This window comes from Dipteris shenzhenensis, chromosome 25 (assembly GCF_047967505.1).
Source record: "Dipteris shenzhenensis isolate YYH24624 ecotype China chromosome 25, Dip_SZ_1.0, whole genome shotgun sequence".
Taxonomy (NCBI): domain Eukaryota; kingdom Viridiplantae; phylum Streptophyta; class Polypodiopsida; order Gleicheniales; family Dipteridaceae; genus Dipteris; species Dipteris shenzhenensis.
The window spans coordinates 26,951,769-26,970,823 of record NC_141620.1 but is presented as its reverse complement, the minus strand read 5'-3'; the positions used below and the strand labels follow the sequence as shown (position 1 = coordinate 26,970,823).

The window sequence follows — 19,055 nt, the reverse complement described above, 5'->3', positions numbered from 1 at the left end:
TTTCATTCTCCTTAGTAGGGTAGACTTGGCATTTCATGAATAGATTTTGTTATGTCCGTAAGTATTCACAAAACTTTTCTTCCAAGTTCTTAGTAATATTTGCAATCATATGTACCTTAACTATCATGAGAATTCCAAAATGACATGCCTCCATGAAACTTTTAGGAATAATGAAAGAAGGGATTGAGGTGTATAGGTAGTTCTAATTTACTTAAGTTAAAATTTTTACTCAAGTGAGAAATTTGGGGTGAGTACATAGTTTTGATTTACTTAAATTAAAAGTGTTTCATAGGTGATCATTGAGTTGGTTTTGATACTTTTGATAGAAGTCAATAAGAGGGTTATGATTTGCAAAACAAATAATGCAATTGCATGGTAACTCATGGGGGCTACATCCATAATAAGTAGGTAATGATTACTTCTACCTTATCTCAATCTCATCATAGGAGTGCATTTAAAAACCATCATTGTTTATGAATCTTTTTTCCCAAAAACAAACTAAATATATAAGGTCACATACCTCTTGCGCTTTTCAAAATTTTTAGTAAATTAGGTCAATGTGCTAGCTCTTGTGAGCCTAAGTGGACAAATATCTAGTAATGCACGTTTCTTATTAACTACACCTGAAGTCACATGAACAATAAGGATACTAAAATATTTTACATAAACATTATATTCCTTGAACTAGGTAATAATAGATTGTCTTGTGTATTAAAAATTTTGCGAGGGTATGTGTTTCCTATAAAAGATACCACCAAAATATGCAATTCTATTACATATACTTCTAGATTGGATGAGTATATTACCTATAATGTCTTATAAAACATTAAGTCATGCAATATGTTTTCATCTAGTGATGTTAGATGTTCCCAGTAAGATGCTTAAAAAGTATTCCTTTATGATAAGTCAATATCTATATGAAAAATTTCACTATGAAATATATTCTCTTGTATTAGAGACGTTCTTTTAGGAGTTGTAGTATAAAATTATCAACTCTACTAAAGTGGATGCGGCAATAGATTCGGATATAAACATAAATTTCAATTAGCACTTTTAAACCCAAAAAAGGATAGAGGTTTGTCTTGAAGTGTAGGAGGTAAATAGTCATATTTCTTGAATTTAGCATGACTAAATAGAAGTTTCCATAGTTTGCAAGATTTGCCTTGTGGCCTTCAAACTATATAACGAAATGAAAAATATGAGCATAACAAGTACATATGGATTTATGAAAATTTTGTAATTTTGTTATAATCCAAAAATGTAATACTTTTAAAGTATGCACAGGTTTATCATCCAAGACTATGTAGATAGTTCAAATTTGTTGGTAACTACAGTATAGTACTAGTTTACATAAATGAAAAACAAGTTGGGATGTTTGAAACTAGGTACTCTTATAAACCATATCTAATTATTTCCAAACTAAAATTGCCATGGGATATTTTGACAAGGTGATATTAAATTCTAAGAAGGGAAATTTCATGTATGCATTCCCTAATTTATTTACTCTTACTAAGTGAGAAGGCATGGATCTCTCTATGCCTTTTTTCTTTTTCATAAAATGGATTTTTAAGAGTTTGGTTTCCAAAAACACTAAAGATGTGGGGAGGAAGAACAATAATTTTGTATTCATTTGAGGTTCTAAAAGAAAGATGATATGAAGAATTAATAAGCTTATCTTTTAATACATCATCATAAATCATTGCTTGGAATAAACTAAAGAAAGTAAAATTTTAAGAAATATCCAAGTATAGTTCTCCAAATCAGCCTTCCATGACAAGAAGAACCTTTCCACCATGGGCTTTTTCCTGCAATCACCCCCAAAAAATTCCATCTTTGCATCAGAACATATCAATCTAGGATAGGAATGGAACCTATGCTCTCATTGAGTAGCTCACATGGATTTCGTAATATGTGTAGATGCTTGTACATGCATGCATACAAATACATATTTCTTCACTCTCACCATGGCTACTACATGATGTACATCCACACTCCTTAAGTGCATGCACAATCACTTGCACATATACATGAACATAGCCACAAATTCATATTACTTTACTTTGACCATGGATACACAATGTACATCCATAGTCCTTAACGTTGCATTCACACTCACTTGCACACACAAATTCACATCAGTACAAACCTATGTGTATAGGTAGAAATTAACACAAGTAACTACCTGGATGCATGCAAAACCCGTGCATGCTCATTGGTAATGATTCTCTAAAAATCTTTCCATTCAAATGTAAACTTAATGGGAGTAAATCCTTTACCCCTATGGTATTCTTATATTTTGGCCCTAAAAATGGATAATAGTTTTTTGAGCACAACATCTGTACGTTGTGTGGACAAAAATGTAAATATGTTTTTTACTTGTTGCATGTTGCAGTGTAGGTGCATAGCTATGTATATAGCTAGTTGGTGGTGGTATTGAGCTCTAGGCTCTCCTAAAAGGACTCTACACTGATGTACAGCTGGTAGAGGCTTCTACAGGAACTTCTGGGAAATGATGAGATGTGAGTATGGGAGCTCTGAGCTTTTCAGAGGCTTTGGTATCCAATGCATGTGTGTGAAAATAATAGTAATAATATGGAGGGAAAGGTCTAAATGTACACATTTGTGTTGGGAGGCTATGATTTTATGTAACAGTTTATGTGGATTTGGGGAGGACTTTAATATTTTGGTTAAGGTGGCTGGATAAGCATGCACGTGGCTACGCAATAGGAAAGGAAGCCTCTAGTTGTGAGATGGTGGGACGTGAAGACAAAAAACTATCAAGGTGGCAGGGGGCGATGACGATGGGAGGTGAAGTTCTGGAGGATTATGACGTGGTAGGTGCTTGGCGATCAGCAGTGGAATATCTTTACATGAGAGAACAATAGGAAGGGAGCTTGAAGAGTTTAGCACAGGTTGCTGCAGCTGATGTAGCAAGCCCAGAACTTAAGGGAAAGGATGACGCAGAAGTAAAGGGAGACCAAACGCTGAGAAGCAAGGAGTCGAGGAACTGGAGTTGGTGAGGAGTCTGCGAGGGATTCTGAGTTGAAGATGGCTGCAAGAGTGAGCTGGATATTAAAGAATCATGGGCTCATAGCACAGAAGATGACAGAGGTTACGTGAGTAAGGAAGCAAGGAAGAGAGCTGCTATGGCAACGCAATCACGTTGCATGGTTCTGAAGGGAGGCTAGTAGCGTGAAAAGGTGGCCAATGCACGAGTCGAGGGACCATGGAAATGGGGAGGCCCAGAGAGAGAGAAATAGCAGAGGCTTGAAGAAGACAGGCGACACGAGTCCAAAAGTTCCAAGAGAATTGCGAGCAAGAGAGCAATCACAGAGCTTCTAAACATTACGCGAAAGAGAGGAGACGAGCTGAAGCAGGCTGATAATCACGTTCAGGTCTATTGGAGGAGGTGGGCGCCCTTAATACGTGAGCTGAGAGCTTCATGGAAGACCTTGTTGAGCTTTATGAGCAAAGGCACAGCTGCGGAGTTGAGAGCTTTGGAACATGGCTTTGCTGTAGGTGCAAATCAGTGTGTTGTCGTAATCATAGAAGGAATTCTATGGGAACAGGAGTTAGCCGGGAGTTTGTAAGAATGGATTGCTTTTGGTAGGAGAAAAAGCCACGCTGACACCATGATACATGAAGAGTGCAGGCTATTGCTCTTACTGGGAGTTCAGGACTGAGGAAACTATCTGTGAATCAACTATCCCTGTATGAAGGTACAAACAGGTGACAGATATAACAGGAAGCATCGTTGTTTTATCAACTTGGTGGGGAAACGCTGCTATAATAGAGACTTGAGCTGAACACCTCGGGTGATAAAGAGTATGTTCCGTGAACAGTAGGAAAAGCTGTAGCCTATGTAAAGAGCTTCTGGGCTGGGGGTGATGACAGAAGGTGCTAAATGAGAGCACAGGCTGGACAATCATGGATAGAGGCTGGAGCACCTTGGGCTGAGAGAGCATGAGCTACAGCAAAAATGTGGTTTGGGCTTGTAGCAAATAAAGAGGCTGAGGATGTTGCTTGAGGTGTCATTTGTGTGGGCTTGTATGTAGCTGATTATGAGAAATTGCTTAGTAAAAGCTTGAGGAATAGCTATGATAAGATTTTCTGTTGGATGGACTAATGGCAACTGAAGCTACAAGCTTGGAGTATTCAATGAGCAATAGAAGGATATAAATAGTAGAAGTGGTTCTGTAAGAGCAGAGATGGCGGGCTGCATCATTTCTAGTACTTGATGGTGATCTTGGGAAGACATGATAAGATTTTTGTCCGTGGCCATTTTGTGGGTTGATGTCTTGAAGAGACATGAAGATGGTTTTCATGTGGGTTATGGGTAGGATGCAATTGAAGCTGAATGTTTTCTGAGTTATTGAAGGAAGAAGTCCACTTGCCTTGAGCTGTATAATCCAGTGGTTTTGTTTGAGGTTGTCAGGCTTCTGGAAAAAGTGTAACTTGAGTGTGAGTTGTGTCTGGAAGCATGTAGAGAGAAGGATGTTGAATGAATGCCTTTGGCCTTGTGATAGTGTTGTTCGGTTGTTTTAAACGTGGATGAGGGTGACTGTGAAGGCGGGTTAGGCTCTACTGCTTTTGTCCATCCAACGTGTGTGTGTATGTGTGTTAAGAGGAGAAGAAAGTATGGGGGGAGAGGAAGTATGTGGCATGTCTACATGTATGTATGTAGACATGATGCACACTTTCATGTATCCTGCATTCCAATGTACATGTGTGTGTGCATGCATCTGTGTGTATGTGTGCATGCTCGTGTGCATGCACGCATGTGCATGTGTATACACTCACACGTGTGCGAGCGCACACACACACACACACACAATAGTTTTGATTAGTACTCTTTTTACACACACATACATGTATACTTCCCCAGCTATGAATTATTCTTTTATGTAACCCACCGTGAAATCTTCCCTTTATAGTCTCTTTTCAACCACCCCACACACCAAGCACACTAATCATCCCATACCTCCTCTAATCCCTTCACAAAACATGCATTCATTCCCTCCATACTCCACTTGTGACTTAAACTTTTTAATTTAAAAAAAAATCTGAGAATCCATATGGTTGTCTATATTCCTAGGTACAGTGATAACAAGCTAGGGAAACTAGGCATTCATGTCTACCAAAACATAACTATGATGTTCTAACACCTAGTTTGTTTGGATGGGGCACGTAAGTGGACCTTGACCTCGAAACTTGGATTTCCTAAGGATTGGACATCTTTTTTTCAATATTGTCTTGGTCAAACTCAATATTATTAAAAATTGTTAATTTTGGTGGAAATTTTTACAAACTCTAGTTATTACTTAGATGTCTCAAACATTTTCCTTATATGTTTTCCTTTTTTTAGTTTTTATCCAATTGATACAATTAATTGTATGGATCAATTATTGATAGGAATTTTTAATCTACGCACACACATACACACACACACACACACACACACACACACACACATGCACATGTGATGCTCCAATTTCGTATATGAAATATTTTGGAATATATATCACAGATAGTGTTCAAAAAGGATGGTTTTGATGTTTTGAAGGTTTTGGGAAAGTTTGGTGTTGGTCTAAAATTTTTGGTTTTTGTCCATTATTGTGTCGACTAGATTTTGCGGCTTGATTTTGAGTTGGTTACAGAAATAATTTAAAAAAACTCTGTAAGAGAGAGTTTTAGATCTTGTTGAGTAGAAAAACTTTGTCCTAGTGAAAAATTTGTGGTTCACTCATTTGCATGATTGTATGGAGTTCAGAAGTTGCTAACAAAGTGGTTTTGAGCTAAAAGTGCATCTAGATTTCCGTGTCAAGAGTTGCAGGCATTAGACGGAGGTTGAGATGGAAGAGTTAGCCATGAAAGGTCAAATGCAAAGGGAAAGAAGAGGTTCCAATCTTCGAGATGAGCTAAGCTATTGAGCTTGTCCATTAGATGTATGAGGAAGGTGTGGTGATGCTCCGAACAGGGACGTCGAGATTCCATACGCGTTTGCTATCAAAAGCGCACGCTAAAAGAAGGTGAAAAGCACATGCACACTTTTCGAGAAAAGCTGTTTTTGGCCGCTTTTGGGAGTGGTGAAAGGCTATAAAAGAAGAGGAGATTGTGAGAAGGAGAACACACAATCCAACGCACACATATCGAGGCTGAGTGAAAGAGAAGAGAAGGCACGCATCTCGAGGGTGCTCGAGCGAAGAGAAGGCATGCATATCGAGGCACTGCGAAAGTGATAATGAGCGCATGCAAATCAAGGCAACGCAAAGAAGAAGATAAGATCAAGATATTTTGAGAGTGAGAGTGAGACTGAGAGCGTGATTGAGATTTGATCATCTGATTTGAACATCTTCATGCGAGTGAGAGTGAGAGTGAGATAGCTTGGGGGTGGAAAGGTGGTATCGAGCTCCTTCAAGGAGTGATTCTTCTCCAAAGTTATTATAAAGACTCATCAGTTTGATTCATACTGCAATCTCTCTTCTTGTTCATTTGTGATTATTATCTTGCTATAATTCTGATCGTGATTGTGAAAGAACGGTGCGTGACAGCACACATGCCAAATGTCAATGTAGGAAAAATTTTCAAGATGAAGAACTATTGAAATGAATAAAATCTAGAAACCTTATTAGTTTTTATCACCTTCTAAACCACTACAAGCTCTTTATGATTTCTAAGGTGTTATGCCTCTAATATTTCAAAAGAGTACTTTTGATCACCCTTGCTAAATACGAAGTATTGAAAACATTTTGCCTTGAAAAATTCAGCCCTTACTTAGAAAGACTACATTAGGGGAGATTCGAACTCAAACAGGATGTATTTGATTAAGGAATAAAGCAATCGCTAATCCCATGATTAAGCAAGAAACTATGCGGAGTGTAGATCATTTAGAATTTGGACGAAATTGAATTTGTCATCCTAGATGGAGAGCCCCCCCTACCTTTTCTAACCCCTACTGACAAAATGAGGAAGAAATCACCAAGATGTTATTGAAAGTAACCCTATAGATCATGGGTTGAGGTTTGATGTCTTCGTGGTGTCTTTACTAGTAGCCATAAGATCAAGCTAGGAATGTGGTTAAGAGACTTTCCATATGTCAATCCCTAGAGCCTCATCATCTACAACATTGGATCTCAATTGGATCCAAGTGACCTAAAAGTAATTCTAAGAACTATACCATGCTTTGATCTGCCTTGAGGCCATGTGGTAGCTTCATTCAACAACCACCTATGGGCTATCATTACAATAAAAAATTTGGACTTTAGAAGCAAAATAAATATACATTTCTACAATTTGACATATTCTAGTCTTACAAAGGTATACATTACTATCACCTTAGAGGACATGCAATTTGTTGAATTTTTGTCCAACTAGTGACCAGCTGTTCAACTATATCCAATTATCTTACATAGACGCAGCGGCCCCAATAGCCAAAACATTAATACTTTAGAACAACAAAAATTTTACCTTTGTAGACTTGGTTATGCTCTAGACTTACAAAGGTCATATTAGACATGACATCTATGTACAAACAAATGGCACCATAGTGTCTTTATGCATCTTTTTCGTGTAATAGCAACATAGGATAATTAGATGATTTGACAACCATTATGGACCCTTCTTGAGAGGCATTGAATATTTTTGTAATCCAAGGGACATGAGAGCTACTAAAAGAATAGCTCTCCTTTGAGTGCCAAAAACTATACACAGTGATCACTTGTGCTATAGAGAACTGAGCATAAAAGCCAACATATGTGGATTCATAAAAGCAAGATGACGTGCCTCGCAACAACCACCATTCTTTTCCATAATGTGAATGGGGTTGAAGTCCCATGAATGCGATTTGACATTTCCTATTGGCCCTTAGATCACCTTGTGGTCTAATGTGGGATCTATTTGCAGCTATACTAGATAACCTAGACAAACCCTACACATCTGAAATGCCACCAAAATACAAAACTTGAGCAAAAAGGCTTACCATCCTTGATGGCACATGAAATCTTCAATTTACTACCACATTTGTCCCTAGAAATTAAGAAATTCATTTAATCTCTAATGAAATCCTTATGAGGACCTCTTGAGTTCAAATGCTCTAATGCTAAGTTAATAAGGGTTAGAAGGTTTTCATTATTGTGCTATTACACGGACCTTTATTTTAGTAGGGGACTTGGCTACCACATTATTCTCTCTCTCTCTCTCTCTACTAATGTACTTTATTATGAAAATCCTATATATTTATTCTCTTGTTTATTTATGAATATATAGGTCCATATACATAGATATACATAGGAAAGATGAGGAAATGCGTCCATATGTGGACATCGATCATGCACTTATGCATGCACATGTTCATGTCCATAGTGTGATCAGGGGAACATGTGCATATGCACACATGTACACAGTCTTGTACATGTTCTACATGTGTGCATATGTGCAAATTCACACAGATTCCCATTGGCATGCATGTCTATTAGAAAGAATTAAATTTATAGCTTATACCACTAGCAAATTTGATCAAACCATCTAATTTTCCACATTAAAAGTTTCATATCCATGATTTCCTTGTTTTATGCATGGTCACATTGAATTTCAAGAAATTATAACTATTTCACAAAGTTATTAGTAGAGAAGTGAGAGGTATGAAAGAACCAACATTCCATTAGACACTAAGAGGTATGAGAAATTTTATTTCCATATGTGTGTGTGTGTGTGTGTGTGTGCATGTGTGTGCGTCTGTGTATGTGTGCATGTGTGCGTGTGTGTGCATGTGTGTGTGTGTTTTCAATTGCATGGTTGACGTTTGAAGGCCATGTTAGAGTTAATAGATTCAAAGTAATCTTATCTTATCATAAAAAATTTAATCATTTCAATTGTACTTTGTATATATTCATAAACATGCATATAACATTTTTGAAGAATAGATAAATCTCCCTTCAAATCCTTCCTTAGTGAACATATTACACACATGAGTACATGTGCAAAGATTTAGGGTGCTAGTTGTTGAAATATATATATCATCCTTCTCCATATAGCGATATAAACTTTCAAGCATGGGTTTTTATCTTCAAGAGATATGATGACCCTTATTTATACATTTAGACCCTAGAATTCTCAAGCATTTTTTTAACGGTCTTTGTAGTATCATAGTCATACTTTTCTTACAAGAAGGCTACAATGGACATAAAAGCATTGAAAATGAAAGGGACTAACCATGTATGTGTGTGCATGCATTTGTAGGAACATGAGTGAGTATGGTGTTGTTTGGGATAGGGGGAAGATTGTGACTGATAACTTTCAATCTACATATACAAACAAAGAATTCAAGAATGGAGAGACTAGTGAGAATGATTACCTGACTCCTTTGGAAAGCCTCTTCATACCTTTCCAAGGACACTTTCTCACCAACAAGCGGATCAAGAATCTTAGAACCAAGAAGACCTATTATATCTGTTAGAATCTGAGCAATCTCAGCACCCTTTATTTTGATCCACAACCCAAGGTACCACCCATGCACTCTCACATCTCTAAATAGAATATCATCAATATCTAGATGGGTTGTTCCAGATGCCATCTTGCCATAAATAAGAACCATCCCAGAATCTTTTATGCATGATGTGATTTGCTGCATTCATCAAATTCAACATCAATTCAAACAATATGATTAAGGTATGTAATCAATAAAAATCACATTTATAAATAATTCAAGAGAAGCCCAAGTAAATAATGATCTCATAATATATTAAATAAAAATTTAGATTCCTTTTCAAGTCTCAAGTAGAAAACACTCAAATGTTAACATGTCACCATATGCTTCATATGTTTATTTAATATGCCTTTAAAATGACTATAGCAAAATTATTTCACATCACTAGATTTTTGTAACCCTATGTCAGGATTTATCTTGAAATAGCCCAACCACCTTGGAAATTAATAATCTAGTAACAACATACTATACTCATACTATAGGTATTAGAAACCCAAACTAGTGGCTTGCGATACCAAGAGCATGGCTTACTCTCTCTTTAAGGTCCTATATAGGCACAGCACATGGGCATTAAATGGGTTAGCTATGCTCATAGTGGCTGAATTAAAATTTACCAATATGAAGGCCCCATCCTTTTGATAGTAAGTGATGTTTCAAAAAGTTGACAAGACACACAATACATGAATGTCAAACAGAAATAACCATAATCCTAGAACAAATTCTTCAAGCTGTAAACTCATCTCGCTAGCGCTTCTTTAACCCAAAGTTTACCTGAAGATGTGATATTGTTGCAAATGTCTTCACATGAAATATGGACTAAATCCTTGAGATTTGGCTACACATCTACTCTCAAAAACAAGGTTCCAATGGACTTTTGATTCAGATACTACATTAGAAATACCCCCTCAATATAGGTAGCGAGTCTTTGGCACCTAATGTTCAAAAGGGTTCCATCAACAAGAATATGACATGCACACACTTATTTCACCCACACAATAAACCCTATCCTAACAACATACTCAACAAAATCTCTCTCTCTCCCTCTTTCTCTCTCTCTCTCTCTCCCCCCCCCCTCTCTCCCCTGTCTCTCCCCCTCTCTCCCTCTATCCCCCCCTGTGTCTCCCCCTCTTTCCCTCTCCCCCCTGTCTCTCCCCCTCTCTCCCTCTCCCCCCTGTCTCTCCCCCTATCTCTCCCCCCCTCCCTCTCCCCCCCGCTCTCTCTCTCTCTCTCTCTCTCTCTCTCTCTTTCTCTCTCTCCCTGCCTCCCTCCCTCCCTTCGTCCCTTCGTCCCTCCCTCCTTCTCTCTCTCTCTCTCTCTCTCTCTCTCTCTCTCTCTCTCTCTCTCTCTCTCCGTCCCTTCCTCCCTCCCTCCCTCCTTCCCTCCCTCCCTATTTCCCTCCCCCTCTCTCTCTCTCTCTCTCTCTCTCTCTCACACACACACACACACACACACACACACACATGGGTGCATAGACCATTAAGATAGATACACACAAAAAGAGAGGGATGGGTTGTGCTGCCATGCATGATAGAGGGAGAGGGGATTGAAGGATGGGGTCAAGAGGGGGTGGTGTATAGCTTACTGAGAGAAACTAACCTTCGATTAATAGGAAATATCTTCCGCTCTGTACCTCCCTCACTTGGAATCAGTTGGGAACTCTTTTCCCCTTTGTAAACCTCCCCTATTCACATCTACTAATTGGAGTTTTAATAGAAATTTCATGTTTTTGTTGACTAGGGGGACATACTAAGGTGATTGGGTGCATGCCATGTGTAACAAACGTGCAAGATAATATCTTCTCTCATATTCCACCCAAGATAATTTAGTATGTGTGGAAACATGAAACTAACATACATAAGAGAAAATCCCTCCCCATGCATCCATAGGACATACTGCATTGATCGCATATAGTTCAAGTTCCATCAAGGCATCCACCATCCCTTCCCGAGATGGGCATGGAGACATATGCAATGTGAGGAACACTAAGATCGCCAAGCTTAGCATCATAGTAGAGCTTGGGCAAAATATGCATGGCAATCTTTAGAGGCTAGCTTAGGTGCCTCCTTCCCTTTTGATCTCTATGCCACAACACCAAATGTTGTTGCTCACAATGCACATGGGATCAAGCATGAAAAGAGGGTTATAATTATTGTTGCTAGCACTTCCCATAGTTGCATTGGTTTGTGATAGGACCAAGTTGAATTTGCCAAAAAGTCCTATCTCTATCGAATTTTCCATCGATGATAGAATGTTGTTACCTTGGTATATATACTTGCTAGTTTAACAATGTACTAATGTGTATCTCTATTAATCAACATAGACGAAAGAATTTTGATTCAAGGAAATTACCTTGGTCAAGTCACCTCCAATGCACTCAATAGCTCCGCAAGCCATCTTTCCAGCAGTGGCTTCCTTCACGACCTCGAAGACATTTTCCTCCATGAAGTTGATCACTAAGTCAGCCCCTAAAGCCTTTAGCTCTTCCTTTTGCTCATTCCTCCTGACAAGGTTTATGGTCTGACAACGGCCATAGAGTCAAACGGAGGCATTTAGTCAATCACTTTGATGATTTGAGGAATGACTTGCATCAACCATAGCAAATAGTTTGTATAATGTGTGTGTTACATTTGGGACATTATTTTGTAATATAATGCCAAATGGATAGTTCATATGGGGCCACAGAGCGAGTCACATGAGAGAGAGAGAGTTAATGAGAGGACGAGTGCCGAAAATTGATTGGGAAGACACTTTTTATGAAAAGTGTTTGCTAGTAGAGCGACTGCTAAAAAAGAAGTGTGTGTGTGCGCATGTGAGTTTGCTTGGCATAGCTGGCTTTGGCTATTAGAGAAGGCTTTTGACCTACTCCCTCTTCACTTCTTTGGCATAGCTTTTGCAACAACCTTCTGAATTTTTCTCGGCATAACTTGGCTATTAGAGAATGATTCTGCTTTTGAAGGAGAGGCTGTGCACTTTGTGTGAATAGTTGCGTAAGAGAAGAAACCGACACACACCTTTACACCTTTGAGACGGCAAAGCTGGATAAACATTCGCCCAACGACGGACCCCGCCCCAGACTGAAGTACGTAGTCCCCTTTGGCCGCTTGTAGCGAGTCGAAAAGACCGTAAACTGGCGCAGAACAGGCGATTTGAACTTGATCAACACATGTTCGCTGCCTCTGCGCCATATAAATTGGAGCACGCAAAACAATACTGGACAGCTGGCCGAATACCTGTGACGGGATTGATGAACAGCTGAGCACCCGTCTCGTTGTTGATCGCATCTGGTAAGGGGAACACGCCCTTTGAAGCGTCCAGCAGAACGTATTCTTGCCAGCTTCCTTCTCCGGTTTCATCACCAGCGATGAATGCAACGCGCTGGTTCACTTTGAGGTGTTGGACATCGTTCCCAACCTTATCCGACGGATTGATTGATCTCAGCGTCAAGGTAAATCATCCCAAAAGCATATTTTTACACAAACGTGTGCATTTGTGGGAACAGAAAATCACCTCGTGAATCCGTCCCATGCCCTCGAAACCAGGGACAACTGGAAATTGCCGGGGTTGGTACAGCGGATATAAGCCTCGAACGGCCAGGATGTCTGCGGGATGAATAGGGCAGCAAAGCACGCGGATCAACACTTGGCCAGGGCCTGCTCGGGGAGTTTTCCGGCGCGACAAGGTGCAGCCGGCACTGGCATTGACACTGTCGAATCGGAGCAGCTCAATTGCCTTGTGTGTGTCAACGTTCTGCGCCAGTGATCCCATGGCCTTCAATCTGATCCACTTCCAACTGACGCAGCCTACTCTTATATTTTCCCTATCGCCATCTTAAACTCGATTGTCCTCACTGCAGCTCACCAATGGCCGACTCAAGGTCAAACTCAATTCTCCTCCCTACAGCTCACTTTGGTCTCCTTTCCATCGTGATCTCATGCTAAATCCTCCTCAACTCCTGAAACTATGGTATTCTGCAGATCGCTCGCTTCGCGCTCTGCGTCTCTGAGACTCAATTTGGTCTCTTTCCGATCGCCAACTCAAGCTCAATTCTGCGTAACTCTACGATTCTACGGATCGCTCGCCTCGCCCTTCGCGCTCTGCGTCTCTGAGACTGAATAGCAGCTTGCATACGCATCTTGAGCCTCAAGATACGATAGGGCGGGCATCCTGGGACTGGATCTCTGATGCGAACGACGACAACTGAAGACGACAAATTGGGGTGTAGAAAAGTGCGTCGATGCTTCGAAAATTCGAATTACATTTGTGTCGCACAGCACGATGGATGGTTGAGAATTCCACAATCCTCCTTAAGGGTATCAATGTTATACTCTTCTTGGGTATCGTTGTTATACTCGGGACAAAGCACGAGGTTCACCCTAATAATACCAAGGCTAGGTTCACACCAACCGCTCAAAAGAGTCCACTCACATACTCCTCACATAGCGAGACGAAGAAGCTCTGCACATGAATCGACCGTCCAATGTCGCTGCACTGCACAATGTTTTGGGGGAGTCATCTTTCTCCTCTGCTCGGCAGTTGCCAAGTTGGATAGGAAAGCTAAACTTGACTGTTAGTTGTCTGTCCAGCTCAACCCGAGATGAAGAGTGTTGTCGGATGGTGTGAACATCCCATTCCACTCATCGTCCTCTCATTGGATAGCCTCAACACCTAGCCTATGCCTCCGAATTGTGTGAACCCAACCTAAGGGCATTTACTCTAGCACCCATGTGTGCCATGATGTGGCCACCATTTGGTGCCTAGTTATTTGTGTCACATTCCATGAAGTGCCCGGGTCAATTGTTTGCTTGGGTATAACCATTTTGGGTAGTCTAGGGCATTTTTTGTATATAGGTATCTTGCCTGACCCATAACTTATGCATTGCCCAACGGAATTCGACAAACTTTATCTTCAAGTTATAGTACACATTCTAATCTTAAACATGAGACCAATAATTTCTTAGAACTCCCACCATCTATGGTGGTGGTTTGCATAAATTCTTGCTCTATCTTGAGCCCTTATAATGGTATCTTTAGCTAATTTAAGCATTCAAATCATATCCTCAAGAAAGTCTTTAGTCTCTTGAACCTTCTCTTTTTTGAGTCCCACTACAATTGGGGCTTTATGTCCAAATCGATACCTCATGAATGGACTAAAACCTATAGTTGAATGTTTTGCACCGTTATATGAAAATTCTAATATGGACAAATATTATTCCCAATTTGTTTTTTGCTTATGTATATAAGCTCAAAGCATATCCACAATGACCTGATTGACCCTTTCAATTTGACAATCACTTTGTGGATGATCCTAGTTTGGCAAACTGTTCATAAGTATCATAAAAGTTATTGGAGCATTAGTTAAACTAAATGCCAATACTTTGAACTGATAATGCCCATACCTAGTATGAAATAATTATTGAGAGGAAGAGAAAGAGGATAGAGATAGACACAAGAGTTGTGTTGAGAGGAAGAGAAAGAGGAGAGAGACCGACACAAGAGTTGCTCCCAACAAAGTGATTCTATTCATAGATCATACACACATATATAGTTGAGGACTAGGCTGAGTTAGGGCAAGATATATATAGCTCTAATACCCCCACTCAAACTAGGCTCTCTAGCTACGGATGAAAAAACCCTTGGGGAGTACAAGGGAAAAAACCAGAGTTACTATATATCTATGTGAAAATATATACACAAAGATGGCCATATGACATTTTGAATGATAAAGTGTAATGCTGGATGATACAGCGCAAATTGCATGTGGATAGTATAAGGGCATAATACAAGCACTTGTTTGTGCATAATACTAGGAACAAAATGGTGTATAATGTGTGATGGACTATGCAAAGCATATCCAATGGACACAAGACTTTGCACATTCCTCAACCTAGGCAGTATTGACTTGTGTGCAAAGTGGCATCCCCATCCGATACATACTTGTTTGAAAAATACACCTAGGATCGTGTTTTTTGACGGTTCTACATGACACCGAGGCAAAAATAGTTTCAATACTCAATCTACCATGTAAAGCATATCCGATGGGCACAATACTTTGCACGTGCCTCAAAAGCGGTGGTATGGTGTTCCATGCAAAGTGGAATGCCCATTCAATAAGTACTTGGTATGATAATACACCTAAGAGCATGTTCTTTGACGGATGTGCATAACACTAGGGGAAAAACAGTGTATAATGTGTGATCCCCCATGCAAAGCATAATCGATAGACACAATACTATGCACGCAGATCAACCTAGTTGAAATTGACTTTCTTGAAAAGTGGCTCCCCCATCTGACAAGTACTTTTTAGAATATCACACCTAGGACCATGTTTTTTATTGGTTGTTGTCCATGACACTCAGGCAAAAACGTTGTTTTATGCTTAATCGACAATGCAATGCATATCTGATCATCACAATACTTTTCACACATCTTAACCTAGGTATTATTGACTTACATGCAAAGTGGCGTGCCCATCCCATAAGTACATAGTCGAATAACACATCTAGGACCGCATTTTTTGACGGTTGTGCATGACACTAAGGCCAAAACAGTGTTTAATGCTTGTTCGACAATGCAAAGCATATCCTATGGGCACAATACTTTGCATGAGTCTCAACAATTGTGGTATTGCATTGCATGCAAAGTGGTACACCCATCTGATAAGAAGTTGGTTGGATAACACACCTAAAAGCGTGTTTTTTTATGGTTGTGCATGAGATTGAGGCACAAATGGAGTTTAATACGTGATATACCATGCAAAGTACATCCGATGGGCACAATACTTTGCACCCACCTCAACCTAGGTGTTATTGAGTTGCATGAAAAGTGGCGTGTTAGTTAGATAGGTACTTGATCTGATAACACACCTAGGACCATGTTTTTTTATTCCAATGACAAATTTTTTTAAATTTTCATACATGTTTGATCTCATAGAGAATAAAAATATTAGAGCATGTACATCAAGCCTTTGAAGCTCATATATTCATGTCCAAGTTTGAGATGAAAAAAATCAATTAAGAGCATTTACATCAACTGCTTCATCTTGAGCCAAGTCTAAGGCGCCAAACAAGTCTATCTCCAACTCTATACCGAGTTGATATCCTATATCATCATCGTACTCTAGCATCGTACGTTCACCTAAAAGTACTTGATCATCTTCTTCAATAAAGTGTGGTGATTCTTGACGATCGTTGTCTTCTTCCTCAATATCGTGATCTCCATCTTCCTCCCATGCGATGTCATTATGTGCATCTTCCTCTTGGCTCATATTGTGATATTCATCTTCTTCGCTAGATTCATCAGGATCAATTGGATCCAGCATTGGTAGTGGCATCTCCATATCCACATCTCTATCTTCAAAAATTTTCTTACTTCATGGTGCAACTTGGATCACGTATCACCATCTTGGATTAGAATGATATGGATGAAAAACCACCTATATTGAAGACGGGTGCCAAATGTCATCAATTATATATATGAAATTATGCTCAAGTACATGTATCAATGGATCTTTAAAAACGAAAGCTTCAATTAATTAAATCATTAGTATGCACCTGCTCAGAGTGCTCGGGAAGAACAAAAGTATCACCTTCATCGGTCTAATGTTTGGTGGAGTCTATTCCAAAGAAACCGCTACTATCTTTTCTCACTGTCGTATGGGGACCGTTGTAAATAGTTCTAAACCATTTTACATCAAGAATGAAAATACTAAATCGTCTGAAATCAACTTCATAGATTTTGCGTATGGTTCCATAATAATCCAACTGTGAGGAGAGAAGATTGGTATCCGAAGCACTTGCTCAGCTATCTTGTGTGAAGTTAGCCATGACTCCACAACCATATGTGACTCTCTTTAAATCGATGTGTTCCACGTGAAAATGTCATCCATATGACCATAATACACTGTACTTTTTGTACTGTAAAAGAGCATTATTAAAACAATGAAGATGCATCTATTTTATAGCGTATATTGCCACAAATAATTACTTAATTATAGCAAGAGGTAAGAAACTTACATGCATCATACATCCAGATGATAACTCTCGCTCGCACTCGTTTATTGTCTCTCCATCATGTTCGGCCTTCCTGGAAATCTCAACTTCTTTGACATAGTGATGATGCATAATCAGGGGGCTTGAGATCTTCAAGTTCGATGTTTGAGCTCTTCATCTGAATAGTAGAGCTTATTGCCTCCAAGTTCAATATGGTCAAACCTCCTCAAACCTTTATAATCATGCCTTCATGTTTTGCAAAGATCATCCACATAAAATGATCGATTTCATGTAGTGTATATGAACACAACAAATATTCAAGTGTCCGTTTTTATTGTACCAAGGATGAATGTATGAGGAAATCGCTTTGGTCACTCCAAAGATGAGTATGGAGGGGTGATTTGAGATGTCCACAAAGCCAGGGCTGAAATGTCTCTTGGGTAGTGTAAGAAAGTCATAGCAACATAATAGGAAGGCCCATAAAGTTCCTGCAAATCAAGAACCAATAATCCAAAAACACAACGAGCATTCGAGCATCGTGAAGTATCAGATTTGATATGTCCCATAAAGCCAGGGCTGAAGTATCGCTTACATAGTGTAAGAAAGCCATAGCAACACAACAGAAAGGCCCACAATGATCCTGCAAATCAAGAACCAATAATTTAGAAACACAAGAGCATCCGGACATCCGAAAGCACCAAACAATCAAGCATCCCAGAAGTACTAAACAATTGGACAGGTAGAAGTACCGAACAATCGAAAATACAAGCCCATAATGATCCTGCAAATCAAGAACCAATAATCTAGAAACACAATGAGCATCCAGACATCCGAAAGTACCGAACAATTGAGCATCCCAGAAGTACCGAACAACTAGGCCACCAGAAGTACTGAACAATTGGAAATATGAACAATTGAGCATCCTAGAAGTACCGAACAACTGGGTAGCCAGAAGTATCGAGCAACCAAAAATACAATGAGAATAAGCCACGCACGTATGACAAGAGGCAAGCTTGTGTGGATTAGACATAGCTTACATAATCATAGTGGGAATAAAATAACAACTTCTTTGCATCCAAAAGTACCAAACAACCAAGAAGACCAGCATCCAAGATTACAAAGAACATCCAGAAGTAACCAAGAAAATGGGCATCCGGGAACGATGATCACGTCCAAACAAGTACTCAATAGTAATGCATATGTGCCAAGTCCAAACGAGTACTTAATAAACAATCCATATGTGCCATGTCCAAATGAGTACTCATGAAGTAATCCATATGTGTTCATCTAAAAGACGTTGAACCTTGCCACGTGCAAATGAGTACGCAATATGACCATGTCAAAATGAGTCCTCAATAAGTAAGCCATATGTGTCCATTGAGAAAGCCAGATAAATATGTGTCACATCCAAACGAGGACTTAGTAATAATCCATGTACCACGTCCAGACGAGTAAATATGTGTCACATCCAAACAAGGAGTCTGTAATAATCCATGTACCACATCTAGACAAGTACTCAAGTAGTTATCCATATGCCATGTCCAAATAAGTACTTAAGAAATTAGCCATATGTGTTCATAATA

General features: G+C 39.4%; 1 protein-coding gene across 1 annotated transcript; it reads right to left on the bottom strand.

Annotated features, from left to right (window-relative positions):
- Positions 1-2,903: 2,903 nt before the first annotated feature.
- On the bottom strand, positions 2,904-13,249 carry LOC147885681 (uncharacterized). The gene is made up of 6 exons (XM_087396192.1): positions 12,992-13,249; positions 12,715-12,895; positions 12,496-12,611; positions 11,834-12,001; positions 9,353-9,622; positions 2,904-3,065 (listed from the first exon to the last, which is right to left on the bottom strand). Exons 1-6 carry the CDS (start codon positions 13,247-13,249, stop codon positions 2,904-2,906), a joined length of 1,155 nt encoding a protein of 384 aa, XP_087252318.1.
- Between the last annotated feature and the right edge of the window lie 5,806 nt (positions 13,250-19,055).